Genomic DNA, 26186 nt, shown 5'->3' with positions numbered 1-26186 from the left:
TGACGACAAAAAACCTTAAAATGCGTTTTTCTCGAATTGATGCCTATGTGACGTCACACCCTGCGAAGAACCCAATGCTCCGTCACGAGCCTTATAATTAAAGTTTAATTTTGTTCCTAGGAGGGCATAGCCTTCTGCTATGCTTTAGTCAGGCGAAACATTTGGTTCCCTTGACAGAGGACCGCGAACGTCTCTGTCAACACTCTATGTATCAACAGATTATGCCACAGGTGGCAAAGAACTTCGCGCAGCCTTCTGCTGTGCTACAGGCAAACAAACTCGAATAAAATAAACAAGTTTTGTGTTATAAACAAAACAGAAGTCGCCGGTTCAACGGTGTTGATGCTCTCGCATGCGTTCTATCGTACATGCGGTACTAGATTATAGGTTAAGAGATTAGTAAGGTAAACAGAGAGTGGAGAAAGTCTCTCTCTCTGAGTTACCGGTAGGGTATATTTAAGTAGTGATGTACGAAAATAAAGTTAGTTAGTTAAGGCCATTCAAAGCCTTAAGCCACCCACAAACGTAAAAGGTATAAGGTCATTTCTGGGAACAGTAAATTTTTACGGGAAGTTTATCCCCAACATCACGGAGAAGCGCAAGCCGCTGAATGATTTGTTGAAGAAAGACGCTAGATTTGTGTGGGGAAAAGAATGTCAGGAAGCGTTCGAATTCCTTAGAAACGCGCTGATTACAGAGCCGGTTTTAGTCCGGCCAGATTATCAAGACACTTTCGTTATTACGACAGACGCTAGCAATTATGCTATTGGAGCCGTCCTGTCGAATGAAAAATCCATGCACCGGCCGATCGCGTTCGCGAGTCGTGCACTTGTAGGTGCAGAGACCAGATATCATATCATAGAAAAGGAACTATTGGCTATTGTATGGGCCATAGAATACTTCAGACATTACATTTTTGGTCAAAGGTTTATCGTTTACACAGACCACAGACCACTTATAGCGATTTGGAGGCTCAAAGAGACATCTCCAACGCTGACAAGATTGAGACTAAAGTTGCAGGGTTTGGAATGCAGCATCAGGTATAAACAGGGTAGCGAAAATATAGTCGCCGATTTTTTGTCACGTTTATCAGATGGGACGTGTCAGGGGCAGGAAAGTTCACCCCACAGGCAGATAGCCATGATTACGCGCCAGCAGAAACGCCTGCTAGAGCAGCAGAAGAACGCTTCGGATGATTTGAACGGCACAATACAAGATTTGAGTGCCATAGACATTGCGGACATCGCTGAGGACGAGGATGAGCAACAACTCGTCAACATTTCATATGATGACTTTTCACAGGCATTATCAAATGGCCTGATACCAAGTGAGACGGTGGAAGTCTCGAAGAGAATATTGGACGAGAGGAATATCGAAGCTCGTCTTATCATTTTGAACAGTCGGACGGCGTACAGAGAACTTCAGACACTGTATCAGCTGTCACAAGGACTGAAAGACTACGTAGAGGATGGGGTACTCAAATTTAAAGACAAGAAAGTAGGCGGTTTCATAGTAGACGGCAGCGAAAATTCGTTAATCGATTGCCGGAAATTTTTTTCACAATTTTTAGATAGCTTCAATAAGAGCCCCACGGCAGTAAAGGGAGCCGGGGTCATTCACCTAATATCATTCAAAAAAAACCAAGCAACAGGAAGTTCTGCAGATGATTCAGTTCCTAGCGGGTAAGCTAGAAAAACAAATAGTATTATATAATGCTAATAGCGAGCGTACAGTAATTGCGCCAGATCAAGTGGAAACAATTTTAAAGGAGTTTCACGATGCACCCTTAGGAGGGCACGTAGGAGCGCGACGAATGCGCCAGAGAATTGGCACACTTTTTACGTGGGCTACGATGAAACGGGATATCGAGAACTACGTTCGGCAGTGTGATTCCTGCCAAAAGAACAAAATTGGAAGATCAAACAAGATACCGATGCAGATCACCACGACCGCATCGGAGCCATTTGAAAAATTATACATGGATATAGTAGTATTACCCGAGTCCGACTTAGGAAATCGTTATGGTCTGGTCATGCAAGACGACCTAACTAGATATTTAACTGTCGCACCTATGGAAAACCAAGAAAGCCAGACGGTAGCGAGGACTTTTGTAGAGAATTATATTTGCAAATTTGGCGTACCGTTGGAGTTAGTTACAGATAACGGTGCGAATTTTGTAAGCACACTCATGAAAGATGTGTGCAAAATTTTGAAAATTAAGAAAATAACGACGAGTCCGTACCACCCACAAGCAAATTTGGTGGAACGATCTAATCGGGAGTTAAAAACTTACCTAAGGCAATTTATTGGCGGAAAACCGCACACGTGGGATAACTTACTCCCATTTTTTACGTTTCAGTATAATACTTCAGTAAACTCATCAACGGGGTACACCCCTTTCGAATTGTTGTATGGACGTACAGCACGCATTCCCACCTCCATTTACAAGCGGAATGGAGTGGACAATTTGACATATGAAACATATACACAAGAGATGAAAAAAATATTTTTTGACCTCCATGCGAACGCGAAGGCCAACCTAAAGGATTCAAAAGAAAAGCGCAAGCAAGTTTATGACAGAAAGGCAAATGAATGGCAGCCCATGTATGGCGATTTAGTTTTAGTGAAATCAGTCCCGACAGGATCAGGTCAAAAGCTCCAGAATATGTGGAGAGGACCTTATGAAGTAGTGGACATTCCAAGCGAAATGACCACAGTAATTAGAAACGGAAATCGTTTAGAAAAAGTTCATAATAACCGGCTTAAGCGTTATTATGACTGAATATATGAACTTAAACTATGCTTTCAAGGTTAACGGACAGAATATATTTAATGAAATACGATATTGGAGGGCATGAGTTATAATAGCAAGCACCTAAAACTGTATGAAAAAGGTGGAAGTAAAATATAGGCGTGAAAAAAATACGAAAAGTCGCCGAGAAAGATGAATGATTTTATTGAAGAAGCAGAACCAAACGAAAAAAATATACTGAAGTTAAGGCGTGAAGAAATAGAAAAAGTCGCCGAAAATATCAAGAGCCTTTCAATGACAGGAATCAAAAGGCGTAACAAGGTTTAAAAAAGGAAATGACGTGAAAAAATACGAAAAGTCGCCGATAGAGATATACAGCCTTTGAGGATACCGGTCAAATGGCATAACACAATTGAAAAAATTAAAATACGAATGGAGGCGTGAGGGACGAGTAACCCAGCCGATAACAGTTAAATAAATAGAAAACTTGGGGAATTTGAATGACTAGAATGACCTGGAATGTGGTGATGAAAAATTAAAGAGTTAATAGAAATTAAAACAGCATTTGTTTGTTTTTTGTAAAATGCAAATGTAAACATGGGAAAATTATATAGTGAACAAAGACCTCATGAAAACGAGGTTTGATTAATTTAAAATAGCTAATGGCCCAATAAGAAATAGAAGAAGAAAATCGATTGATGATGTATTGGGAAATTTTGTGTGATGGAGATAACTTAAATGACGGAAAACAATAGAACTAGGAGAGACTTTGGACAAGAAGGCTAAACCTACCGGACAAGGAGACTGCTGACTTTAAGAGATTCAGACTATTCTAATTTTAGTTAAGGACGAGCGAATGTAGACAACGGGGGTGGTTACCCAAAATGATTGACGGGAGTGCAAATTGAGTGAGAGAAAAACAAGGGAATAACCGGCCCAGGATGATTGAGTGTGCGAGTTTTCGTTTATTTCCTAACCTTCTTATCTTTCAGGAATCTCTAAAGCGGGCGGTCGCACCTTCGGACGGAAGGGGGAGAGGTATTATGCAGGCAACTGCATACTAAGGTGAAGTGTAAGTAAAGTAAGTATGTAAGTATGACAGTAGCAAGAGACAAATCGAAAATTAAATAATTACAGATTCAAAAAGAGATGCAAAAAAATTAAAGAATAAAGCAGATGAGAAAGTGACGGGTCATTTTAGGTGCAAATAGAAGATGATATGAGGTGTTAAGAACACGCCAGTTATTAGATGAACATTGTAAACGAAGACAGAAGAAAACGCTAAATATTTAATCAACGCGGTTTGTACAATGAAAAGAGTTATTTATGAATCAGACAGGAAATACTTGACAAAGGAAAAGAAAAGATTGAACCAATGCGGTTTGTTCGATGAAAACATGATGAAACAAAAATAGAGAAATGAAAAAATAATACATTGTGCGGAAACAGATTTATTTTATTGAAAACTGTTATAAGAAGAAGGAGGAAAATATTTGGAAAGAACGCAAAATGAAGAAAATATGTAACCAAAGCAACGAATTGATGCTATTTTTTTTAAATTGAAGAAAGTTATTTGAACTCTTTTTGATGAAAAACAAAAGCGTTAATAATGGACAACGAGACGAGTTCCTGATCATCGAAGACGACCGAGGTGATTACAACGGATGTCGAGATGGGGCATACCATGATGCCCAGTACAGCGCGAAAAGGAAAGCAGACGGTTGCGAGGGGAGTTGAACGGCGGGTGTCTATGGTCGAGATGGAGGTAAAGCCAAACGATATTACCAAGAGGAGACGAGCAGTATCCAGTTTTTGACCCCTGAAGAGGCCAGATGTGTAACAGAACTCAATCAATGCGGCTCATGGTCGAGCCAGAATCGAGACTTCAGCGCGAAGAAGAATACAGCAAACTACACAGCAAAGGGCGTAATAATTTGTTTCAAATATATATTACTCATTGAGAGTTATTGACTTCTACAAATGAGGATTCGAGGTCAAAGCCAAACAAGCAAAATGACGCTATAAAATTTTGCTCGTGTTTAATCAACTATGGTCTTTACGCACTACGCTATGAAAATGTGCACACATGCTAGCAGGTAATTGGACACCCCGCGCAGACAGTTAAAGATGATAAACCAAGTGACTGCATTATGCAACAGAGCCAGTGGCAATCGCAAATCTTTTCGCCACACGGCGCGTAACAATACTATCAGCCAAACAAAAATACAGCCGATCTATGTCAAAGGGACACGGCTAACCCAACATTAAAGTTCAACAACACATTCTGAACAATCGTAAAACAACCAGCTGAACTGCAGCCTTAAATTAAAGTGCAATGATAACCATTGAACTATTGCAAATAACCCGATGAAGCCTTAAAGATGAGTTCGCGAGGATTACATCACAAACAACCGATGAGAACCTCTACTGCCAGACGCACCCTCCCGTTTCAAACCCCCTGTAACCCGTCGCTTGAATCCGACAGCCAAGCAGCGGATATCTACAAGGCGCAGCGCACCAGGCGAGCGAACATTTGTCAATTTGTTATGAAGAAAATCCATGTCTGAAAACGTTAATTTATGTAGAAATGATATGTACCACTATTGTAATTAATTGAATTTTACGTGCAAAGGAAAGAAGGAACATCATGAAAACGAATATGTATATAGTAGCATAAAAACGCGAAAAATAATTGTTATGAAAAACACACCTATCGGCCGTCAGAACGGACCATGTGACCATCATCTCTTCTAGATAATGGCCAACTAGGCGGGGTGGCAGATGTGACGTCACACCCTGCGAAGAACCCAATGCTCCGTCACGAGCCTTATAATTAAAGTTTAATTTTGTTCCTAGGAGGGCATAGCCTTCTGCTATGCTTTAGTCAGGCGAAACATTTGGTTCCCTTGACAGAGGACCGCGAACGTCTCTGTCAACACTCTATGTATCAACAGATTATGCCACAGGTGGCAAAGAACTTCGCGCAGCCTTCTGCTGTGCTACAGGCAAACAAACTCGAATAAAATAAACAAGTTTTGTGTTATAAACAAAACAGAAGTCGCCGGTTCAACGGTGTTGATGCTCTCGCATGCGTTCTATCGTACATGCGGTACTAGATTATAGGTTAAGAGATTAGTAAGGTAAACAGAGAGTGGAGAAAGTCTCTCTCTCTGAGTTACCGGTAGGGTATATTTAAGTAGTGATGTACGAAAATAAAGTTAGTTAGTCCACCGTTATCTTGTGTATTAATTCCGCGCCAAAGGCGCGTACAGGGATATCTAGTAGAAGAATTCCCTGGTAGGTTATAACCTACACACCTATCAGCTAATTTTTGAAGTATGGGCAGAGTAGCTCAGGCATCTCCTCATCCATCAGTGTTTCTGGGTGTCCGCGAAAATTTTTGCCTTTTTGCTTCTATCGTTTTAATAGCACGGGCTGTGGCATTCTTCTTTCGGGCTTCTTTATCATGATCTGAGTGTTCCTTCTTCTTTGTCTTCAACAATTCAACATATCGGCTTTGTGAAATGCGAGCGTAATGGATCAACGACTTGGTGATATCAATTTCGTCTTCTCCACCGGTATCCTGTACTGCATCGTACACCAAGCGCTGTGCAACAAGTCTCTCCTCTTCCAGATTCATGACTACGCACTCCTTGTTCACAGAGAAACCTCGCTCCAACGTGGCATTGCCATGCGATAGAATCGAAATCTTCTTAATTAACACGGTAAAGTTGGAAAGGTTCTTGCCTGAACCAGCTATCAGATCTCTACAAAAAGTATCAAAACGTTTCTCGCTACGGCGGTAGAAAGTCACCAATGTCTTTGTCGAATGCATACTCAATAGTTGTGAGTATTCTTGGTGTCATCTGTCAGCCCTGTACTGTACAATTCAGCAGTATGTGTGTAATGGAGTGTCTGAGAATAAACCCATATTAATGTTCTTCGCCAATCAAAAGACCTGATTCTACTGAGTTTCGAACCCACCGCCACCCGCTTGTCAAAGCGGACTGTATAACCCTGCAGCTACAAAATCCCTTGCTTAAGTCATAAGTTATTTTTATTTAACTTAGGCTCCGATGTTCACTAAATGCTCGTAAAAGGTACAATATGGAAAGAGTAAAATCCTAAAAATACAAATTTATAGAAAAGCAAGAGCCGACGAATACGAACCACCCCTACGCCCCCACCACGATACGAATTGATTCTTTTTGCGGACTGTGTAACCTTTGTAACTGACAATCAATTTAAATAACAGTGTTTAGTCCCACGTCACCATTTTAGAAAACCCCTAGGGCTGTATAGGTAGTACATACGGTGTATATCTTTTTCAAAAAAAACACAATTATTATTTACAGCTTTGCCGAATATGTCACGCCGATCACACAAACCATTCTGGATCTGGAAATATTTGTAATCATAAATATTTTTTTACATAAACCTTTTTCACAAATTAGTTGTGATTCAAAAAATACCAACAGCAATAAATGACATGTTCAGTCCATAGGAACATCTATGCAAATCTTCAACCAGATCAAAAAAGGGCGAATAAAATGGTTGCTCCTTTTTGTGAAATTGTACTCAACGTATGTTGATTTTGAGATATAATTATTCAGTTCAGCAGTTATCATTATTTAAGACTTACGAATGTTTTATTTTTTACACAAACTGGTGTGATGTAATGGGATATTAAAAGAACGTATCACTGCTAGGTGGATTAACTTTGTGTAAACTCTCCCAAAGCAGAAGATCAAAGCAGAGAACTTTAAAAAATGAAATTCAAGCAGAAACTAACATGAATAAGTTTTAATTTTCATTGAAATGAATATTTTTCTTACTACTTTGAGGAACCTATCCCTCTGTGCAGCAATTAAACTAAACATGTATCGATAACAAAATATTTATGACAGAAACTATGAGAATTACATAAGTGTTGCTTCTAACCTTAATCGAAAGTTGATCCGTTTAGCTCCAAAAAATGTTTCTACACAAATGATCGAAATATGAAATTTATAACAACCTATTTTAGCAGTTTTTATTTTCACGATCAGATTGTGCAGATAGAGCAGTATTATTGATCACAACATATTTGTTTTAGCCACATCACACGTCGTAGTGCTTCAACTATTAACAAAATGATACCATATATTCAAAAAATATATAACTTCACGATTTGTTCTCGTTCAAAGAATGCCAAACACACCTTTCACGACAAAGTAAAAACGAAAACTGAACAATAATAATATTCACGTTTGATTCTCAATAACAAATATGACACCGATTTCACGAATACTCTCTAAAAAGTTCGTAATTCGCATACTAAATTCAAATCAAAGTAAATTGTGTCCAGGCGGCATGTGTACCCAAATAATTGGGTTGTTTAACTGTATCAGTTTTTTATATTGTGATTTCAGAGAAAAATTAGAATTTTGCGCTCTAACTGACAACCGCAACTGACAACCGAAAATGACAATCTCAGACAGCACCGATAAAAATGCGACTCATGAACTTGTTTGTCAAAGCGTATGCACTCTTCATTTACTTCAATTGAAATTGAATAGCATTGAAGCCCCCTTGATTCCTTGCCCTCGACTATGCAGCAGAGCCGCATTGATATGGTTTGCAATTAGAATGTTCTAGGAATAAACTAGTTATAATCCATTATTTGATGTTGCTTAAACAGTATGCAATACACACTTAAAATTTTTTGCCGGGTCTCGGTAATTTTATTGCCGAGAACGGCACCACTGAGTGCTCGGTTAAGAAAAAAATGACAGCTGTCACATTTTTCGTAAATCTCGGTTCAGCCTAACTGAAATCTCGGAATTCGGGTATTTTGTGCCGAAATTTCAGTTTGGTGAACCGAGATTTACGAAATAATGTGACAGCTGTCATTATTTTTTTAACCGAGCACACAGTGGTGCCGTTCTCGGCAATAAACTACCGAGACCCGGCAAAAAATTTTAAGTGTGTATAACAAAGTTTTCATTGACTGGTGAATGACCGCCGGTTAAAACCTCAACAAAAAAATGTGTCGAAGAGATATATGGGAAAAAGACCTCTGATGTTCGTTCAGAGATTTAGAGGTACGGCTCAAGAGTTTCGTCTTCTCGAAAAAAGTCACTATTCTAAATTTCAGCACAATCGGACTTCGGGAAGTCGTGCGGGTAAAATTTTACTTTTTTACCAATGAAAAAATATTCGATAAAAAAATTGCGATGCCAAATTCCGTAGAGATGCAATAAACGTTCAAATCTAGTGTTGTTTTTGTAAGATTTGGACCACTGCGACCATTATTTGATCTTTTGTGGTAAAAAAAATATTTATATATTTTTCAGCTGGGAACTCTCTCAGCTTTAATTTATTTTTACCATTGAGGACATTTTTCGAAAAACCGAAGCTTCTGAGCCCTACCGCTAAACGAAATTCGAAGGCCTAGTTTCCCCTTAACTTCTGTTGGTTCCAGCTTGAGAATTCCTATGCTTCTGAAAGTCTTTTTTTTTCGAAAATTTGTTGCCTGAGATAACATAAATGTTTTCCAGTACCGCAAAAGTCTACAGCGCATCATTTCTATGTCTGTCTCCTGCATCTTCAAAATTGAGCTTTATAGACATAGTTGTCCCACGACTTTTATTTTATATATCATGGCATTGTTGTGATAAATACATCAAATCACCAAAAGCATGCGAACTTTAACAAACCCGTACCCGATGTTGTCGTATCATATTCACTAACCGATCTAAAAATAGGCGAAATGGTGCCCATCGCTGATGGCAATAAATCGTTCATGCCTTTGATGATGAATATGATATTCTTTGCTCGATCAAGACAAACGAAAACCTAAGAAACAAATAAAAAGACTCTTATTAACTAATGAGGTGTAGAGAATAAAACTCATTCGGATATTTTTATATTTCAATTACGAACATTTCACTATCTCCAGTTGAACGTGTATCGAGTGCTATTCCTTACAGCACTTTTTTACCAGTGTTTGAGATGTCTGTCAGTTGCGGGTGTTGCTTCTTCTTTTTCTTAAAAATACCCTGCATTCTAATTTTTTTGTGAAAGGACAATATCATCTGAAAGATCTGCGTTTTCTAAGTAAAACGTGATTTAAAAAAATTCTATCGTTCTCTTTGCTTTTTAAATCATATTTAGTACATTCTCGTAGGCACAATTACCCGATTGCGATTCCAACGAATCAACTAATTGTGACAACAACTCTTACGGGAGTTTAACGAGTTCAACACGGGAATGACCATCCGTTAAAAAATTTTGACAGATGATATTATACGCATGTATCAACTAAATTGGGTGTTTGTGCAATCGACATATTGATCAGTCAATTTCGTCAAACCACGTATGTTGATTGTTTTTGTTACCCGATTTTTTTGACAACTAAATCAGTTCTCGTAAGATGTGAACTTAATCGGTTATAAAATCGCTTTATTATGTAAAGTAAAATCGGATCATATTTTGTGTTTTGATTAATTAGCAAACGAAATATGATTTTGTAGTGTTTTTCAAAATGGTTCCGAAAGTAGAACTGCATATAATTTTTCGTCGTATAATTTTGTATATTCAAGGTAAGTAATATCGCATTCTTGAGTATTTCACAATTACTCACAATTGCATGAATCATTAATGTGACTTCTGTAATCATTAACAGATGGTAGCAACTGTTTTTAACTTTCAGACAAATTTCCTGTGGCACTTCTACATTTCGTAGAAGATTTATTTTGTCTTTCATCTCAGGTAAGAGAATTCATACTACAGTCGCCGTTCGATAACTGCAAGTCTTTTAACTGCAACGCTTTTTTTACTGCAAGACCGATAACTGCAACAACTTTGCAGTTTTCGGACCGCAATCCGTCAAATCTTAAGTCAAAGTCATATTTGACATTGAAGTGACAAATCTCGCGGGGGATTCTAAATGCATTCGAAAAAAAAAAGTTGAATCTCTAGAAACATTTCAAAAGGACTTTTCATTTTTGTCGATTTTTTTCGATTCCGTTTACTTGTTGTCTCTTTATTCTAGATGGGAGATTATAGATCTCCACTATTAATCAATGAAGCCAAATCACCATGTTATGTGGTTCACTTTCCGTAATTATTATAAGAGAAAAAAAATCCTTGTGCATTGTTTGGCTAGCTTTCACGTCACGGATCCTGCTGACATTGATGTTGCTTTTACTTGCGTTATGTCAGCGGTTCCGAGCTTTCTGTCAAAATTTCATTCATGAATTGAGTTCAGAAACGTCTCGTAAAATGGTCTTCTGTAGTGATGAACATTATCTTCGCCTACACACTTAAAAAATTTCGCCGAATCTCGGCATTGTTTGTGCCGAGATTTGGACAGCCGAGTGCTCGGCAACCATCTCGGCTGAATCTCTTTGGCCGAGAATCTCGGAAAACCAATATTTGACAGATGTCATTTTTATGCCGAGAATCGCGGTACACAGTTGACTGTGCTCTCGGCAAATCCAGCCGAGAAGCGGCAAACCAGTCTAACGACCTTTCGGTTATATAAGCTGAATGTTCGGCACAGTAAAGAGCCGTTTTTTCAGTGGAATCCAATCGCAGAAAACAGTTTTGCTGTGAATCAGGTAGTTTTCTTTCAAAAGATAAATTATAAGCTCGATGAGTTTTAGTAAGTAAAGAAATTTATTCATACTAAATCTTGAATACTTATCTTTATCTTGCTCGCCAGTAGGGCATTGAGCTAAACATCTAATCTAAAATTACGTCTAATGCCTATCCCTAAAACAAATAAAATATTGTATTCACACGATTTGAAACTACACTTTTTAAGTTCCAGCCACTTCCCCCCAAACTGTACTAAATTTTTTTCTGCTACCGGATTGTAAACACTTGTAATTTGCACAAATTTCAGCCAAACTTGTATCCGATTCCTGTTTGCTCACCCATAACACGCATAAATTTGCACTAAGAAAAACGGCGGCAACTCGTTCATGAGAATGACAGCTGTATTGCCGAAACACGGCAACGAGTAAAATTTGTGCCGAGATACCAGTAATGTTTTTGCTGACCTCGGCATCAATAGTGTTTAACGATAAATTCGGCAAAAAATAGAGACGAGGTTCGTCAAGCTTAGTTTTTTGGACGAAGTCTCGGCAAAATGATCTGACAACAGTCGGTGTTACGTCAGAGACGAAACGCCCCTAGAAGTCACAACACCTCTGGAGCCGCTGTCTGCATTATCGACGGCTGATCGGACGTGGCCTGTCATCGGATGGGATCAAGGGAACTTGCGTGTCATTCTAGCAAGGGATCTGAGCGAGTTTCATCTTGGTGAGTTAGGAGGATCCAGCGAGTTTGTGCGCAACTTTCAAAATTATTTGCAATTTTTCTACTTTATAAAATTAAAATACATTCACTTAATAATTAAAGTTCGGGTGAGGAATTGTACTTAAAATTAATATTACAAATTATCTAGTAGTTAATGCGATTGCTTATTACTAGGAACGGCAAAGCTTAACCTAAAGCTGAAATATAACCAGGTATAAAACGTGGTGAACAGAATTGGAGGCACTAAATGTAAGCGAAATTTGTAATTTTAAGAAAATTATCATCAAAAGTTTTTTTGTACTAAAGGATATTTTAACCAACCAAAAATCCCTGTGGTGGTTTAAAATTCAGAAACATCCATTCAGCTGGTTCAAGCAACAAATTAAAATATCATTTACCGGTGGTGATGTCGGAGCCAATCATGAGCAAAACCAAAAAAAGTGGAGCGAAAGCTAGCTCAGGTAAGCACCTGGAGTCTTTCCCCAGTGCTCAGCCAGGAGAGCAAAACCCCTCTCGAGATGCCCTTGAACAAATGTTAATCCCACTGAAACAAATGTTTAATAATAAAAAACCTCAAAGTGACAAAGTAATTAGTTCGACCCCTAACCCCTTTAACCTTGAGCAAAAAACTACACCTGTGGCCCAAAGCAGTTGTGGCGTATGTGATAAGCCAGATAATATGCGTATGGTCCAATGTGACATCTGCGACGTTTGGCACCACTTTTCGTGCGTGGGCGTATCAGAAGATATTGCTCACAGCAGCTGGGATTGTTTAAAATGCGGTAATGCGAAAACAACCAGAGGCAAATCGAAATCCAATCGGAAGGTTACAACGCGAGTAAGATCATCCCCCGTGAAACGTAGAAAGGCTGTGCGAGTCACTAATGCGAAAGGTAATAAAAAAGTTTCGGCGAGTAAAAAACTAGGCAATGCTACCGATGAAGTCGATGTAATACGCAATGATATTTCGGTTGTGATGAATAATAGAAATACAGCACCAGCAGCAACGTCGATTCCCAAGGCCGAGTCTATTGTATCAGCCACCTCATTCAAGTCAACCAAGGCACGTTTGGATCTAGAACTGAGGCAAATTGAAGCCGAGGAGAAATTAATGCTAGAAGAAATGAAACGTAAGCGCGATTTAGTAAAGAAGAAATTTGCTATTATGAAAGATATTACCGATTTGGATTGTCGTGCTGAGTCTACCTCTGATCATCAGAAGGGCCGGATTAGAGTGCAGGACTGGTTAAATAATCGTGAGAATTGCCGGAGTGAACGGAGCTCGGTGGTGAAAGATCACAGCATTTACAGATCCAAAAGCAAACAAGAATCCGAATGCTCGAGAGAAGAGGATCTGTGCGACGATATACCGTATGATGAGAATCTCAGCGGAGAGAAATCATCCAACCGATCTGATAGTGAAGAGAGCGATATGGATTTAGACTCTTTTAATTGGAACAGTGCGTCACAGCGCAAATCATCAAAACAACAATCCTCGATAATGTCAGAAGGCGGGTGCAAACAGCGTTCTGTGGCAGAACGGCAAGGCTCCCTACGCTGCAACAAGCGATTATCAAGAGATGAAATTGCAGCGCGCCAAGAAGTTACACGAGAGTTACCAAAATTTAACGGTAATCCGGAGGATTGGCCGATGTTTTTGTCAACATATGAAGATACCACTGTGATGTGTGGCTACACTGAGGTAGAAAATATGATCCGATTAAGAACCAGCCTAAAAGGTGACGCTTATAACGCCGTTCGAAATTTTCTACTGCGACCCGAGACAGTAAAAAAGGCAGTGGATGCATTGAAATTGCGTTTTGGTAGACCAGAAGTCATAATCGAACACTTGAAGGAGAAAATTGTGGCGATGCCTAGCATAAAGCCAGACGCGCTGGAAAAGCTCGTTGAATTTGCACTCGAGGTGCAAAATCTTTGCGCCACAATTGAGGCTGATGATGAGGCCGAATATATGTGGGATACCACCCTTATCAGAGAATTCGTGAGTAAGTTGCCACCGCAAATTAAACTCGATTGGGCACGGTACAAAAGAAAGTTGCCGACGGTAAAGCTAGCTACTTTCAGTAGATGGATATATCGATTAGCAGAAGATGTGAATGTAGTTTTCAGCTCTCAGAGTCGAGTAAGCAAACACCAGGAGTGTCGTGCAGGTCGTAAGGAACGGTATATGAACACTCATTCAGATATAACATCCCAATATGAAAACAAGCCCACACCGATAGCACAGAGCAATCCTTCGGTAGGCGTATCAAAGAGTGAAGGAAAACCTTGCCCAGTTTGCAAAGGTACATGCAGGAACCTTGGAAAATGTCCACGATTCCAGGAGCTGTCATACGAAGCCAGATGGACGACTGTTCGTGGCTTCAACTATTGCCGGAAATGCTTGCAGCAACACAAGGGTGGCTGTAATCCTGGAGTTTGCGGTAAAAACGGGTGCACCTTTAAACATCATGTTCTGCTTCATAAGGATTTGATTGTTTCCGCAAGTACGAGTAGCGGTGTGGTAAATCGCAATGAGGAACGCAATATTCACACACATCAGTCTTGTACCACTCCGGGATCGTTCCGTTACCTGCCAGTAACGTTGTTTGGGAATGGAAAGCAGGTGCAATGCCATGCATTTTTAGATGATGGATCGGAACTGACGCTCATAGATCAAGATCTAGCCAGAGAATTAAAAGTAGGTGGAGATATTCGCCCACTTTGTCTTAAATGGACGGGAGGTACGCACCGTTACGAGTCTGACTCTCAAAGTGTTAACTTTTAGGTGTGTGGGCGCGAAGGTAAGAGGTGGTTCCTTCAGGATGTACGAACGGTAGCGGAATTACAATTACCTTATCAATCTTTGAACATGGATGAACTGTGCGCAAAATATAAATATTTGCAAGGAATACCCGTTGATTCTTATTCAGACGTTCGTCCACGAATATTGATTGGCCTGAGGCACGCTAATCTCATGTTAGTACGCAAAAGTCGAGAGGGAAAAATCGGTGACCCAATCGCTGTTAAAACCAATCTTGGCTGGACGGTGTATGGTGGTTGGACAACGGAGAACGCATCAAATATAGTTAGTCACACTTACCACATTTTCACTTGTACTGGGGATAACGTGCGAGATTTAAATCAAACAGTGAAAGATTATTTTTCTTTGGACAGTTTGGTTGTCAAACCGAGTCAGACCAGATTGTCGAAAAACGATGAACGCGCGATGCTTCTCCTCGAATCCCGTACCCGCTTTGATGGACAACATTATGAAACCGGATTGTTGTGGTGCTCTGATAAGACCCGTCTACCGGATAATAAACCAGTTGCAGTCCGGCGTTTGAAATGTCTTGAGAAGAGAATGGAAAAGGATGAAGAGTTGGCTAACATTATGAGAAACAAGATTGCGGAGTACATGTCGAAAAATTATATTCGTAAACTGTCGCAACAAGAACTCTCAGAAAAATACGAGCGCGTTTGGTATTTGCCAATTTTTCCGGTTTACAACGTGAACAAGCCAGGAAAAGTAAGAATGGTATGGGATGCAGCTGCTGAGGCCTACGGAACATCTTTGAACTCAGTGCTTCTTACTGGACCCGACCAGCTGGCTTCTTTGGTGGGCATTCTCTATCAGTTTCGGGAGCACCAAATAGGAATTTGTGCCGATATCCGCGAAATGTTCCACCAGGTGAAAATTGTTCCTGAAGACCAACACTGCCAGGGTTTTTTTGTGGCGCGATCACGCCAGTCAGAGCGAGCCGGATACCTACATCATGCAGGTGATGACTTTCGGAGCATGCTGTTCACCAGCCACGGCGCAATTCGTGAAGAATAAAAACGCCGACCGATTAGCTGAAGAATATCCAGAAGCAGTTGCCGTCATCAAGAATAATCATTATGTAGACGACATGGTTGTGAGCGTGGAAACGGAAGATGAAGCAGTCAGCCTAGCGGAAGCGGTTCAGTTTATTCACAAGCAGGGCGGATTCGAAATCCGCAATTGGGTGTCAAACTCACCGCTAGTGCTTACGAAGATGAATGAAAGGGCATCAACAGAAAAGGATTTAAATATTCCTTGAGAGCTGGCGAGTCAAAAGATCCTTGGAATGTGGTGGGATACATATGATGATGTTTTTAAGCATAAAATAGGCTGGACGAGGTTCGATCAACCCCTACTAAATGGAAGTTGTTGTCCCACTAAAAGGAAGATTCTACGGACATTAATGTCGATTTACGACCCAGTTGGTCTCATAGATCATTTCCTGATTATGTTGAAAATTCTTCTCCAAGAAGTGTGGCGCGCTGGTGTCCAGTGGGATGAAAAGATTCCAGCAAACTTGTTCGACAGATGGCGCAATTGGCTACGTTTACTTCCAACATTAGAACAGCTGCGTATTCCTAGACGCTATCAGCAAGTACTACCATTACGGAAAGCTGATGCTATCGATTTGCACGTATTCGTTGATGCTAGTGAAAACGCCATGTCAGCAGTCGTGTTCTTGCGGTTTGTGATAGATACAAAAGTAGACTGTTCTCTGGTTGCGGCCAAGACTCGCGTTGCTCCGCTCAAATACATCTCCATCCCACGTTTGGAACTTGAAGCGGCAGTTTATGGTTGCAGATTAGCGAAAACTGTTTCACAAAATCTTTCGCTGGAGGTGTCGAAGCGGACGTTCTGGACGGACTCTCGAAATGTTTTATGTTGGTTGCGGTCTGATCACAAAAGATACAGCGCTTATGTTGGATCGCGTGTGGGTGAATTGTTAGAATCAACAGATATTTGTGAATGGAGATGGGTACCGAGCAAGCTCAATGTAGCGGACGACGGAACAAGATGGCGAGACCAGCCTGACTTATCTACAAGCAGGTGGTTTAAAGGAACTGAATTTTTAACGCAAGAAGAAGGAACATGGCCGTGTCTACCGTTAAAGTCTATTTCGACAGAAGCAGAGATGAGATCCAATGTGTTGTTTCATTGCCACGCGTCTGAGCAGATAATCAACATAAGCAGGTTTTCTAACTGGCGATGTCTGTTGGGGGCCACCGCATATGTCATCCGATTTTGTTCAAAACTGCTTCGTCGTGTCAGCAAAGATTTTCCAGTTTCTGGGCCATTATCGCGTGAAGAGTTACGAAGAGCCGAGGAATATCATTACCGCCAAGCTCAGCAAGACTCATATCAAGACGAAGTTGCAACGTTGAGAGCGGCAAGCACAACAACCAAGCAAGTTTCGAAGTCTAGTGCCTTGTACAAACTAAGCCTATTCATAGATAACGTCGGTGTAATGAGGATGAAGGGCAGAACAGGTGTATGTGCCTATCTTCACAGTGATGCGAAAAACCCAGTGATTTTACCGCCAAACCATCAAATTACATCGCTGCTGTTAATTTACTACCACGAGAAATATATGCATCGTAATTATGAGATCGTAGTCAATGAAGTACGCCAAAAATATAGCATTTTTCGCCTGAGACAAACACTCTCAAAAATCCGTCGCAACTGCCAATGGTGCAAAAACAGAGATGGCAATTAAAAACTTTATGGCACGAAGGGGTACGCCTGTTAGCTTCTACAGCGACCAAGGCACCAATTTTGAGGGTGCTAATCGAACGCTACAACAGATATATCAGGCTGTTAACCAAGAACAGTTAATGCGTGAATTCACCACCCCTTCAACAGCGTGGCAATTTAACCCACCGGCTTCCCCCCACATGGGTGGGTGCTGGGAGAGACTCGTGGGATCAGTAAAACGCAATTTGACTGAAATTTTCACTTGCGGCGACCAACAGATGAAGAGCTTAGAAATGCATTAACGGAAATAGAAGGTGTTCTTAACAGCCGACCTCTAACTCATGTTCCTATTGACGACGAGGCAGCTCCTGCATTAACGCCCAACCACTTCCTGTTAGGATCTACCGATGGATCCAAACCGTTGACAACGATCGAATCTGACACTGCAGCGCTACGACGTGGCTGGCCGACTTCTCAGTGGCTAGCTAATCTCTTTAGGAAGCGTTGGATCAAAGACTATCTGCCTGAAATAACTCGGCGTTCTAAGTGGCATAAAAAGGTGAAACCTCTGCAAGAAGGGGACATAGTGGTCATCGTGGATCATGAGCATCCTAGAAATTGTTGGCCAAAAGGAAAAGTCATTGGGGTATCAAGCAGCGGAGGTCAAACCCGCAAGGCAACTGTTCAGACTGCTAACGGAGTGTACGAGCGACCGACCGTTAAACTGGCGGTGTTGGACGTACGGCGCGAGTAGAAGTAAGCTGGAGCCGGAAGACCTGGTCCGCATACCGGAGGGGAGTGTTACGTCAGAGACGAAACGCCCCTAGAAGTCACAACACCTCTGGAGCCGCTGTCTACATTATCGACGGCTGATCGGACGTGGCCTGTCATCGGATGGGATCAAGGGAACTTGCGTGTCATTCTAGCAAGGGATCTGAGCGAGTTTCATCTTGGTGAGTTAGGAGGATCCAGCGAGTTTGTGCGCAACTTTAAAATTATTTGCAATTTTTCTACTTTATAAAATTAAAATACATTCACTTAATAATTAAAGTTCGGGTGAGGAATTGTACTTAAAATTAATATTACAAATTATCTAGTAGTTAATGCGATTGCTTATTACTAGGAACGGCAAAGCTTAACCTAAAGCTGAAATATAACCAGGTATAAAACGTGGTGAACAGAATTGGAGGCACTAAATGTAAGCGAAATTTGTAATTTTAAGAAAATTATCATCAAGAGTTTTTTTGTATTAAAGGATATTTTAACCAACCAAAAATCCCTGTGGTGGTTTAAAATTCAGAAACATCCATTCAGCTGGTTCAAGCAACAGTCGGCAACCGGCATTTTTTTGCTGAAATACCGGTTGAATCCAAAGTTGCCGAGTGAACTCGGATGTTTTTTTGCCGAGCTCGAGATCCAGTTTTAAGTGTGTACATATTGGTTATGTAAAGTACAGCACTCGTTCGCTAATTGCACGCGATTTAGTTGCACTGCGTTTTAATTGCACGTCCGCTAGTTGCACGAAAGTGCAATTAAAAAGCAGTTTTGCGTCAAACTACACGTGGTTTTTGAAGCTACCGTCTGTCTGTCAAGTTTTGTGAGGGGATACTGAACGCACGAAATATTTAGTTAACTGAAAGTAAATTTAATACTTTTTAATTTTGTTATTTTAGATTCCGATTGTATGTACTAAATAACATTTATACATAATCACATTGCACGTTTGCCCCGTTTGTTTTCAATTATAGTCGATCTTTTTGATTTAAATTTGATCACTTGTGTCGCACACTCACTGAAATGTCGCGTTAAGCTGCCCACATACTTTACAGCTTCTGAAAACGTGGGATTCTCTGAAATACAGGTATGTTCATTACACTTTAATTAAGTTGCAATGCATGGAAAAATCTGACTGGTTCAAAATTGATTCGTGAACGGATACACGAAAACGAACCTTTAGCGCACCCCTAAAATTTTTTGACAGTTTTGAGTTCATGCAATTAAAAAGCCCATCCGCTAGTCACACTGCAACTTCCGTGCAATTAGCGCACGAGTGCTGTAGTTACTAAAACGCAATAAATTATGATGCGGAAATATGACTATCAAATTGATTAATCAAAAAGCTTACCTATTTTAGTTTTCTGCTGTTTTTGCTACTATGTACTTATAAAAAAAATACATTTCGACATAATTGAAAACAAAAATTGTAGTGACGGACCCCCCTCTAAATTTCGGCATGTGTCAAGTGTTGCAGTTATCGAACGGCATTCGATAACTGCAATGTAAACATGTTGCAGTTAGCGAACGACGACTGTATTATATAATAATAATGAATAGTATACTAGGAAGATTGTGATTTATCAATTCAAAACAAGAACCATCTGAATATTGGGAAACCTCTGATGAAAATGCTCAATTTTTTTTAACCGAATAAATTGTTATTTAATAATTTTAATCGAACAAATCGTTAAAAATAAAGTTAAAAATTAAGTCCACGTGCGTTGTGGATGGCCCCTTTCTGGTGTAATAGGCTGACTAGTTATTCGAGTTATTAATTTTGGTGTGACAGTTCTCATAACGGTGAGCGCCATGTCATTCCTCTGGATATAGTGTTCTCTAAAAGCGAATTTCTTTATTCCAACTGTGGCAAATCTGCCAAGGAATAAAGCAGCGACATTGCAATTTACGACGCATGTGAGAAAGAGATGCCGGATAATTGTTTACGAACCGATGTCATGACAACTGTTTCCTGAAGCTGCCGCTGATGATGATGGCGCTAGTGTTGAAAACATGATATAAGCTCCGTTCATTGTGCCGCATGTGTTGCTGTACGAATTTTTTTTTTGCGTGTTCCTAGCTATATTGAATGTAGGGCTCTCAAGAACGCGTTGAAACATGTTTGAACGTGACCATTTATGTCCTGCATAAAATCACATCTGTTCAACTGAAGAACCAAAAACGAGACAAAATATCTTTATTTTAAGTATCGACATCTAGCGGTGGAGAGAACGCATTCTACACTCGAAATTTCATTACGCTTATATTCCCTTCATTCAACAAAAGGACTGTATGAGCTCTCGCCGCTTTTTCGTCGAGAGAATCCTTTGTTCTCCCCGGTACCTAAGACAAGACGTGACAGCTGGTCACCGTTACATTCAACCAATTTGAACCGGCTGCTGATTGGCTGAATTCGATAACGCAATCGTCACGTAGAAAATACAACGAGGTTACTTTTCACTGTAAAGCAGTGATGCTGGAGAGTCATAATTTAGCTATTATAATTGTTCATAAATAATGATGCAAAAGTATGCAAGGTACATGATATTACCGAGTAATGTATTTCACTGTTATAACTTTAAAAATGTATTGATTATTCGTTTATTACTATTTCGGTTGAAGTCCAAGAAACTTAGAAAGAAGAAATTTGGGTAGCAAGAAACTTAGGAAGAAAAAATTTTATAGTAGAAGTATGCTTTATTGAACATAAAATAATAAATAAGAATTGAGTATTATTCGCCTATATATTGCAATTTAAATTTGTTTTATTTTCATTGACCTGCAGAAGTTGTTAAAAATAATCATTCTGGCATCAACGGTATGGAACGTTCAAAAAAATTTCGACGGGGTTGACGGCCGTTACGAGAAGAAAAATAAGAAGCCAGCTGTCGGGTCTTGTCTTAGCCCGGTACTGGTATGGCGAGGGTGCCTTTTCATGATAAACGTACAGTACCACCCGCATACGTGCAACGGTTTTTATATAGATATATTTTTAATGAATTTCATTGTTGCCCAAGTTAGAAAATGAATATCTTGACTAACGACAATCATTTTTTTACATTGTACCTAATGTCGTAACTTGTAAGCAGTGCTGGTACAGCGCGTCTGATATACATTTCTAGCAATGTTAGGTATGAAAAACGGTACGAGGAAGAAATATTGTCGTTGATGGAGAAATTCGGTTTCCAAGTCCAACGAAAATGTTCAAGTAAATCAAGTTTCAACAGTCGTGAGGTGTACGATCCAGGAAAATTTGTTAGACAATATTTGAATGGTTGAAAGGTTTTTAGTTTAATTTGTTATATTGACGTTGATTGTGAATTGTTACTGAATTTCCACTCTAAAGATCTCTTGAACGCGGTCCTGTCTTAACTTGATTTTGATAGATTCATTTATTCAAGATCTGGTCATTAAAGCAAAAAAATAGTTTTTTGGTGCATGTCCAAACTATTGGAGCGAACTGTTCGAACGATGCACTGTAAAATCAATGTAGGATGGAACAGCCAAAAATGAATGCGAAAGCTTGGGCACCGATTTGCTGCAGAGTTTTGTTCGAAGTTGCATATCTGTTCTGTGATAAAATCCATAAAACGTTATAAACGAAACAGTCGTTCTTCGCTTTTGCATTTCTACACACAACTTGCAGCAACAGTTTATCTCGCATGGACGGAGCTTATTCGGCTGTTTCGCAAGCACTCACAGCCTTTTGACGTATAATCGAGCCAGAGAAAAACGGCTTCAAGCGAAATGTATGGGGATGACGTTCGTGACAGGGATGTGGTTAAAACTGACAAATTTTACGGTGCGCTACGGGCAGCACGCCAGGTCAATACTAGGTCAAAGTCGAGCGAATAAAGAAGGGTTTTGACAGCAGTTAGGTTGCTTCCAGGTCAAAACGAGGTGAGCTGGTGGAATAAAGAAATTCGCTATATGTCATCCCCCTGATGACTACAAACAGTCCGTAATGGGACGGTGTAGTACTGTCGCAAAACCGAATTCGACAATATTAATCCTAATCGACCAGGTATCAAATTCAATATACATTAGATTTTACGCTCTTTATTATTGATATGTACATCTTAAAAGTTGTATTACAATAATAATCAAAATTAGCTATAAACTATACAAAAATCACCATCTAACTTCTATCGTTTTGATTTACCTTGGTCACAAGGAAAATGTTTTCTTGGCTTTTTCTGTTATTGTTTGTTGATCTGTGTCACATATGGCACACGCTTCATTGACTATTTTATTAAACATTTTGGCATCATCCGCGTACACATGATGACCAGCATTAGGTATAGAATGCACTTTAACATATTCATGGTGTCGCAGCTGCTTCACTATGTCGCCAGCCGTATTATCTAGCCATGATTTTTCACCGTACACAAAAGTAATAGGCACATTGTGTTTAAGATCCTGTATCCGATTGATCATGGGATTTTTGGCCCACCCCAAGTTTTTCATCATGCTATGGAAAGCGCTTTCACCACTGAAAAAGACGGAGTATCAGAAAGTAAATACCAGTTTTATATTATATATTAGTACCTCGGTTTTTGTGCGTTGCACTGATGAATATAGTTGGGAATATCATCTCGATTTGATACCACATTAGAGAATTTTCTCAATATATCTGGCCTCATTTTTTCTACCATCCAGGATCCCATTGGACCAAAAAATCGCAAAATCGATAAAGGATTCAAGGATTTGGCAGCAGCAACCAATGGCTTTCCCCACCAGGGTATTTTGTATCTACTATCAACGTCTGTGGGCATTTCTGGAAATCCCCATGGATCAGCTAGTATTAAGTGTTTAACACTGAAATTTTAAATAGCGTAACGATGTGAACATCGGGTACAAAATATTGTTTTTGTTGTTTAGTATCTATAAATGCGGCATAGTTTATACATACTAGATAACATGGCGAAGAATAATTAATATAAATATATTACCGTTCAGGGTAGGACAAAGCATAGCTGGCAGCCAAAAATCCGCCCATTGAGTGGCCAAGAACGATCATTTCCTTCAAACCTGCTTCTTTGCGCCATACGTCTATAGATTTCACTAGTTGTTTTTCAGCGATTAATGCATCGTCAGAGAAATCTGGTCTCGAACTTCTGGCGAACCCCAAAATATCAATGGCATAAAGAGGACGATGCTCTGCAATCTGGTCGAGATTTAAAATCCAAAGGGCAACTCCAGCCCCCAGTCCATGAAGCATGAGAATCGGCGTACGTTTAGCCTCAGTATTCATAGCTATTGTCCATATTTTGTCGGACTCTCCAACACACGGGCCAATATCAACAAACATTCCCCGGTAAGAAAGTTTCAAATCTGCAAAACAGTATGGTAAAAAATACTTCGATAATATCACTATTAAGATAATTGAGATTATCAAGAGATGTTAACCTGCTATCACTACCAGTCGAAAATTCATCAAGTGTTATGAATCAATATATATTAAACATGATTTTGCTATGATCTGGGATATGATTTCTGTATCAACAATAACCAAATGAAACATTTGAACCATAGCTACGTAACATTCACGTGTTAACAAATTGTGCCTAGTTTCATTTCTAAACTGAAAAATATACGAGCATTCCTTTTCTCAACAACTACAGAAACATTTATTAACACTTTCGATAAAATGATTTGAGAATTTTGTGTGTCTTTAGCTTCGGAGCAGAATTTATGCTATGATTTTTTGCATGTATGCTTCAAGATTTCAGCACGTGTAGTACACATTGAGTTCATTCGTTCATTCGTAGAAACCGCCCACAAATACAAGTCCGACGATAGATAAGAAAGTAAATGACGAAGCAAATTATAAACAATTATGCTGATTTCAAATACTCATACTTAACAGGCACTAAACCGTGTCGGCGTAGAATATTTTGCCAGGTTGATACAAAAATCGAAATAAATCAAACTATCATTCAAGTTAATTGTACCATAATGAGTCATGCAATATCGAAATTTAATGTAGATGTTGATTTCTCACTTCCAGTTTTAAAAATAACTAATTTCTTGAAAAATGCTCAAATCTATTGCTTCTTAGTTCACGAAAAAGTAAATTACTCGCAATTTTCCAAATAGGAACCTACTTACGTGATAAAATAGATTTTTCAATTGCCCGCAGCATGCTACCGGAGTATTTGGTCCAATTGAACCAGCTGTGAAGTAATTTGTTTGGTTAATTTCAACAAAAACTATGTATGGGTATAAAACCTACCTTCTTTCTTTTTCAGATATTTCTACCTCTGACATATTTTGTTATTTGTGAAATTGAAACGTACGAATCCAAAATCTCATTACGCAAACTGCTTTGCTCGTATTCTATGATACGCGAAATTAGCGCCGATTGTTATGAAATAGAAAACTCACTTCAGCAAGATCAATTCACTACACCAGTCGTTTGATGAAAGTTACTTAAAAATATATTCATTCGACACACCTGGCGCACTGACTCTTAAATAAAATCGTTTGATAGGTACTTACAGTTTTTATATACATACCTAGCTATTCATTTGGATGGTGTTGTAAAGGTATTTGTGAGTTTTGTTTTGTATGAAAGAGTAGTGATGTCCGGCAGAGCTGCCGGATTTTATTTTGAAAAATCTGTAGGCTCCCGTAAAAAAAATCTGTATTTTTCTGTATTTTGCCTACAAGTGCTCTGGTTTAGGGTAACTGGGCTTGGCTTCCAACCTTAAACTTTGCCTGAAACCGTAATAAGGTTGGGTAGAATTCCTGAAAGCCTCCGAAGGAAGAAGCGCCAACAAGAGGACCGAGATCGCGTAGCGATGGAAGAGCTGTCCCAAGATAACGACACTAGGAAGTTCTACGAGAAGCTGAACAGCTCCCGCTTTGTGCCGCAAGCCGATTTGTGCAGGAGCCTGGACGGCAACCTTCTAACAGACGAGTGTGAGGTGATCGAAAGGTGCAGGCAGCACTTCGACGAGCATCTAATCGGCGATGCAGTAGAGCGCGAGGACGGTATGGCAATTGATCTTGGTGCACGAGCAGAAGACATCAGAATTCCAGCCCCCGATCTTCTGGAGGTGGAGGAGGAGATTGGCCGGCTGAAAAACAATAAAGCTGCTGGAGTGGACCAACTTCCCAGCGAGCTATTGAAATACGGTGGAGAAACACTGGCTAGAGCCGTGCACTGGGTCATTGTCAAGGTTTGGGAGGAAGAACGAGTACCGGAGGAGTGGATGGAGGGTATTGTGTGTCCCATCTACAAAAAGGGCGACAAACTGGAGTGCTGCAATTACCGGGCAGTCACTCTGTTGAACGCCGCCTACAAGGTACTCTCCCAAATACTTTGCCGTCGACTATCACCATTTGCGAAGCAGTTCGTGGGGCACTACCAGGCGGGATTTATGGGTGCCCGCGCCACCAAGGATCAGATATTCGCGGTTCGGCAGGTTATGCAGAACTGCCGCGAATATAATGTGCCCACACATCATTTGTTCATCGATTTTAAATCGGCGTACGACACAATCGATCGGGACAAGCTATGGCAAATTATGCACGACTACGGATTTCCGGACAAACTGACGCGGTTGGTCAAAGCGACGATGGTTTGAGTGATGTGTGTAGTTCGAGTTTCGAGGGCACTCTCGAGCCCCTTCGAAACCCGAAGAGGTCTAAGGCAAGGTGATGGTCTCTCGCGCCTACTGTTTAACATTGTCCTGGAAGGTGTCATTAGAAGAGCGAGGATCGACACGAGTGGCACGTTATTCCAAAAGTCGGTTCAACTGTTTGGTTTCGCCGACGATATTGACATTGTGGCTCGGACCTTTGTGAAGATGGCGGATACGTACATCGGACTAA

The 26186-nt window shown here is 40.1% G+C and overlaps 2 protein-coding genes across 2 annotated transcripts in view; both read right to left on the bottom strand.

The window, feature by feature from the left end:
• The window catches only part of LOC129726698 (glycerophosphocholine phosphodiesterase GPCPD1), a 96639-nt gene extending 88624 nt beyond the window's left edge, over positions 1-8015 (bottom strand). The window contains exon 1 of the mRNA XM_055683698.1: positions 7694-8015. The gene's annotated coding sequence lies outside the window, so the exon portion shown is untranslated. The remainder of the gene's footprint in view (positions 1-7693) is intronic.
• A 14375-nt stretch (positions 8016-22390) lies between these two features.
• Positions 22391-24850, bottom strand: LOC129727903 ((Lyso)-N-acylphosphatidylethanolamine lipase). The gene is made up of 5 exons (XM_055686176.1): positions 24583-24850; positions 24459-24523; positions 23300-23681; positions 22896-23165; positions 22391-22839 (listed from the first exon to the last, which is right to left on the bottom strand). Exons 1-5 carry the CDS (start codon positions 24615-24617, stop codon positions 22515-22517), a joined length of 1077 nt encoding a protein of 358 aa, XP_055542151.1. The 5' UTR covers positions 24618-24850; the 3' UTR covers positions 22391-22514.
• Between the last annotated feature and the right edge of the window lie 1336 nt (positions 24851-26186).

This window comes from Wyeomyia smithii, chromosome 3, assembly GCF_029784165.1.
Source record: "Wyeomyia smithii strain HCP4-BCI-WySm-NY-G18 chromosome 3, ASM2978416v1, whole genome shotgun sequence".
Classification (NCBI taxonomy): domain Eukaryota; kingdom Metazoa; phylum Arthropoda; class Insecta; order Diptera; family Culicidae; genus Wyeomyia; species Wyeomyia smithii.
This window is presented reverse-complemented; position numbering and strand designations above follow the sequence as displayed.

What these genes read in the sequence shown, in the direction of transcription:
- LOC129727903 (XM_055686176.1), bottom strand. Translation starts at nt 24,617, where the DNA reads ATGTCAGAGGTAGAAATATCTGAAAAAGAAAGAAG. An exon ending in GCTTTGTCCTACCCTGAACG is followed by an intron (nt 23,166 to 23,299) that starts GTAATATATTTA and finishes TTAAAATTTCAG; the next exon opens with TGTTAAACACTTAATACTAG. An exon ending in TGCAACGCACAAAAACCGAG is followed by an intron (nt 22,840 to 22,895) that starts GTACTAATATAT and finishes CGTCTTTTTCAG; the next exon opens with TGGTGAAAGCGCTTTCCATA.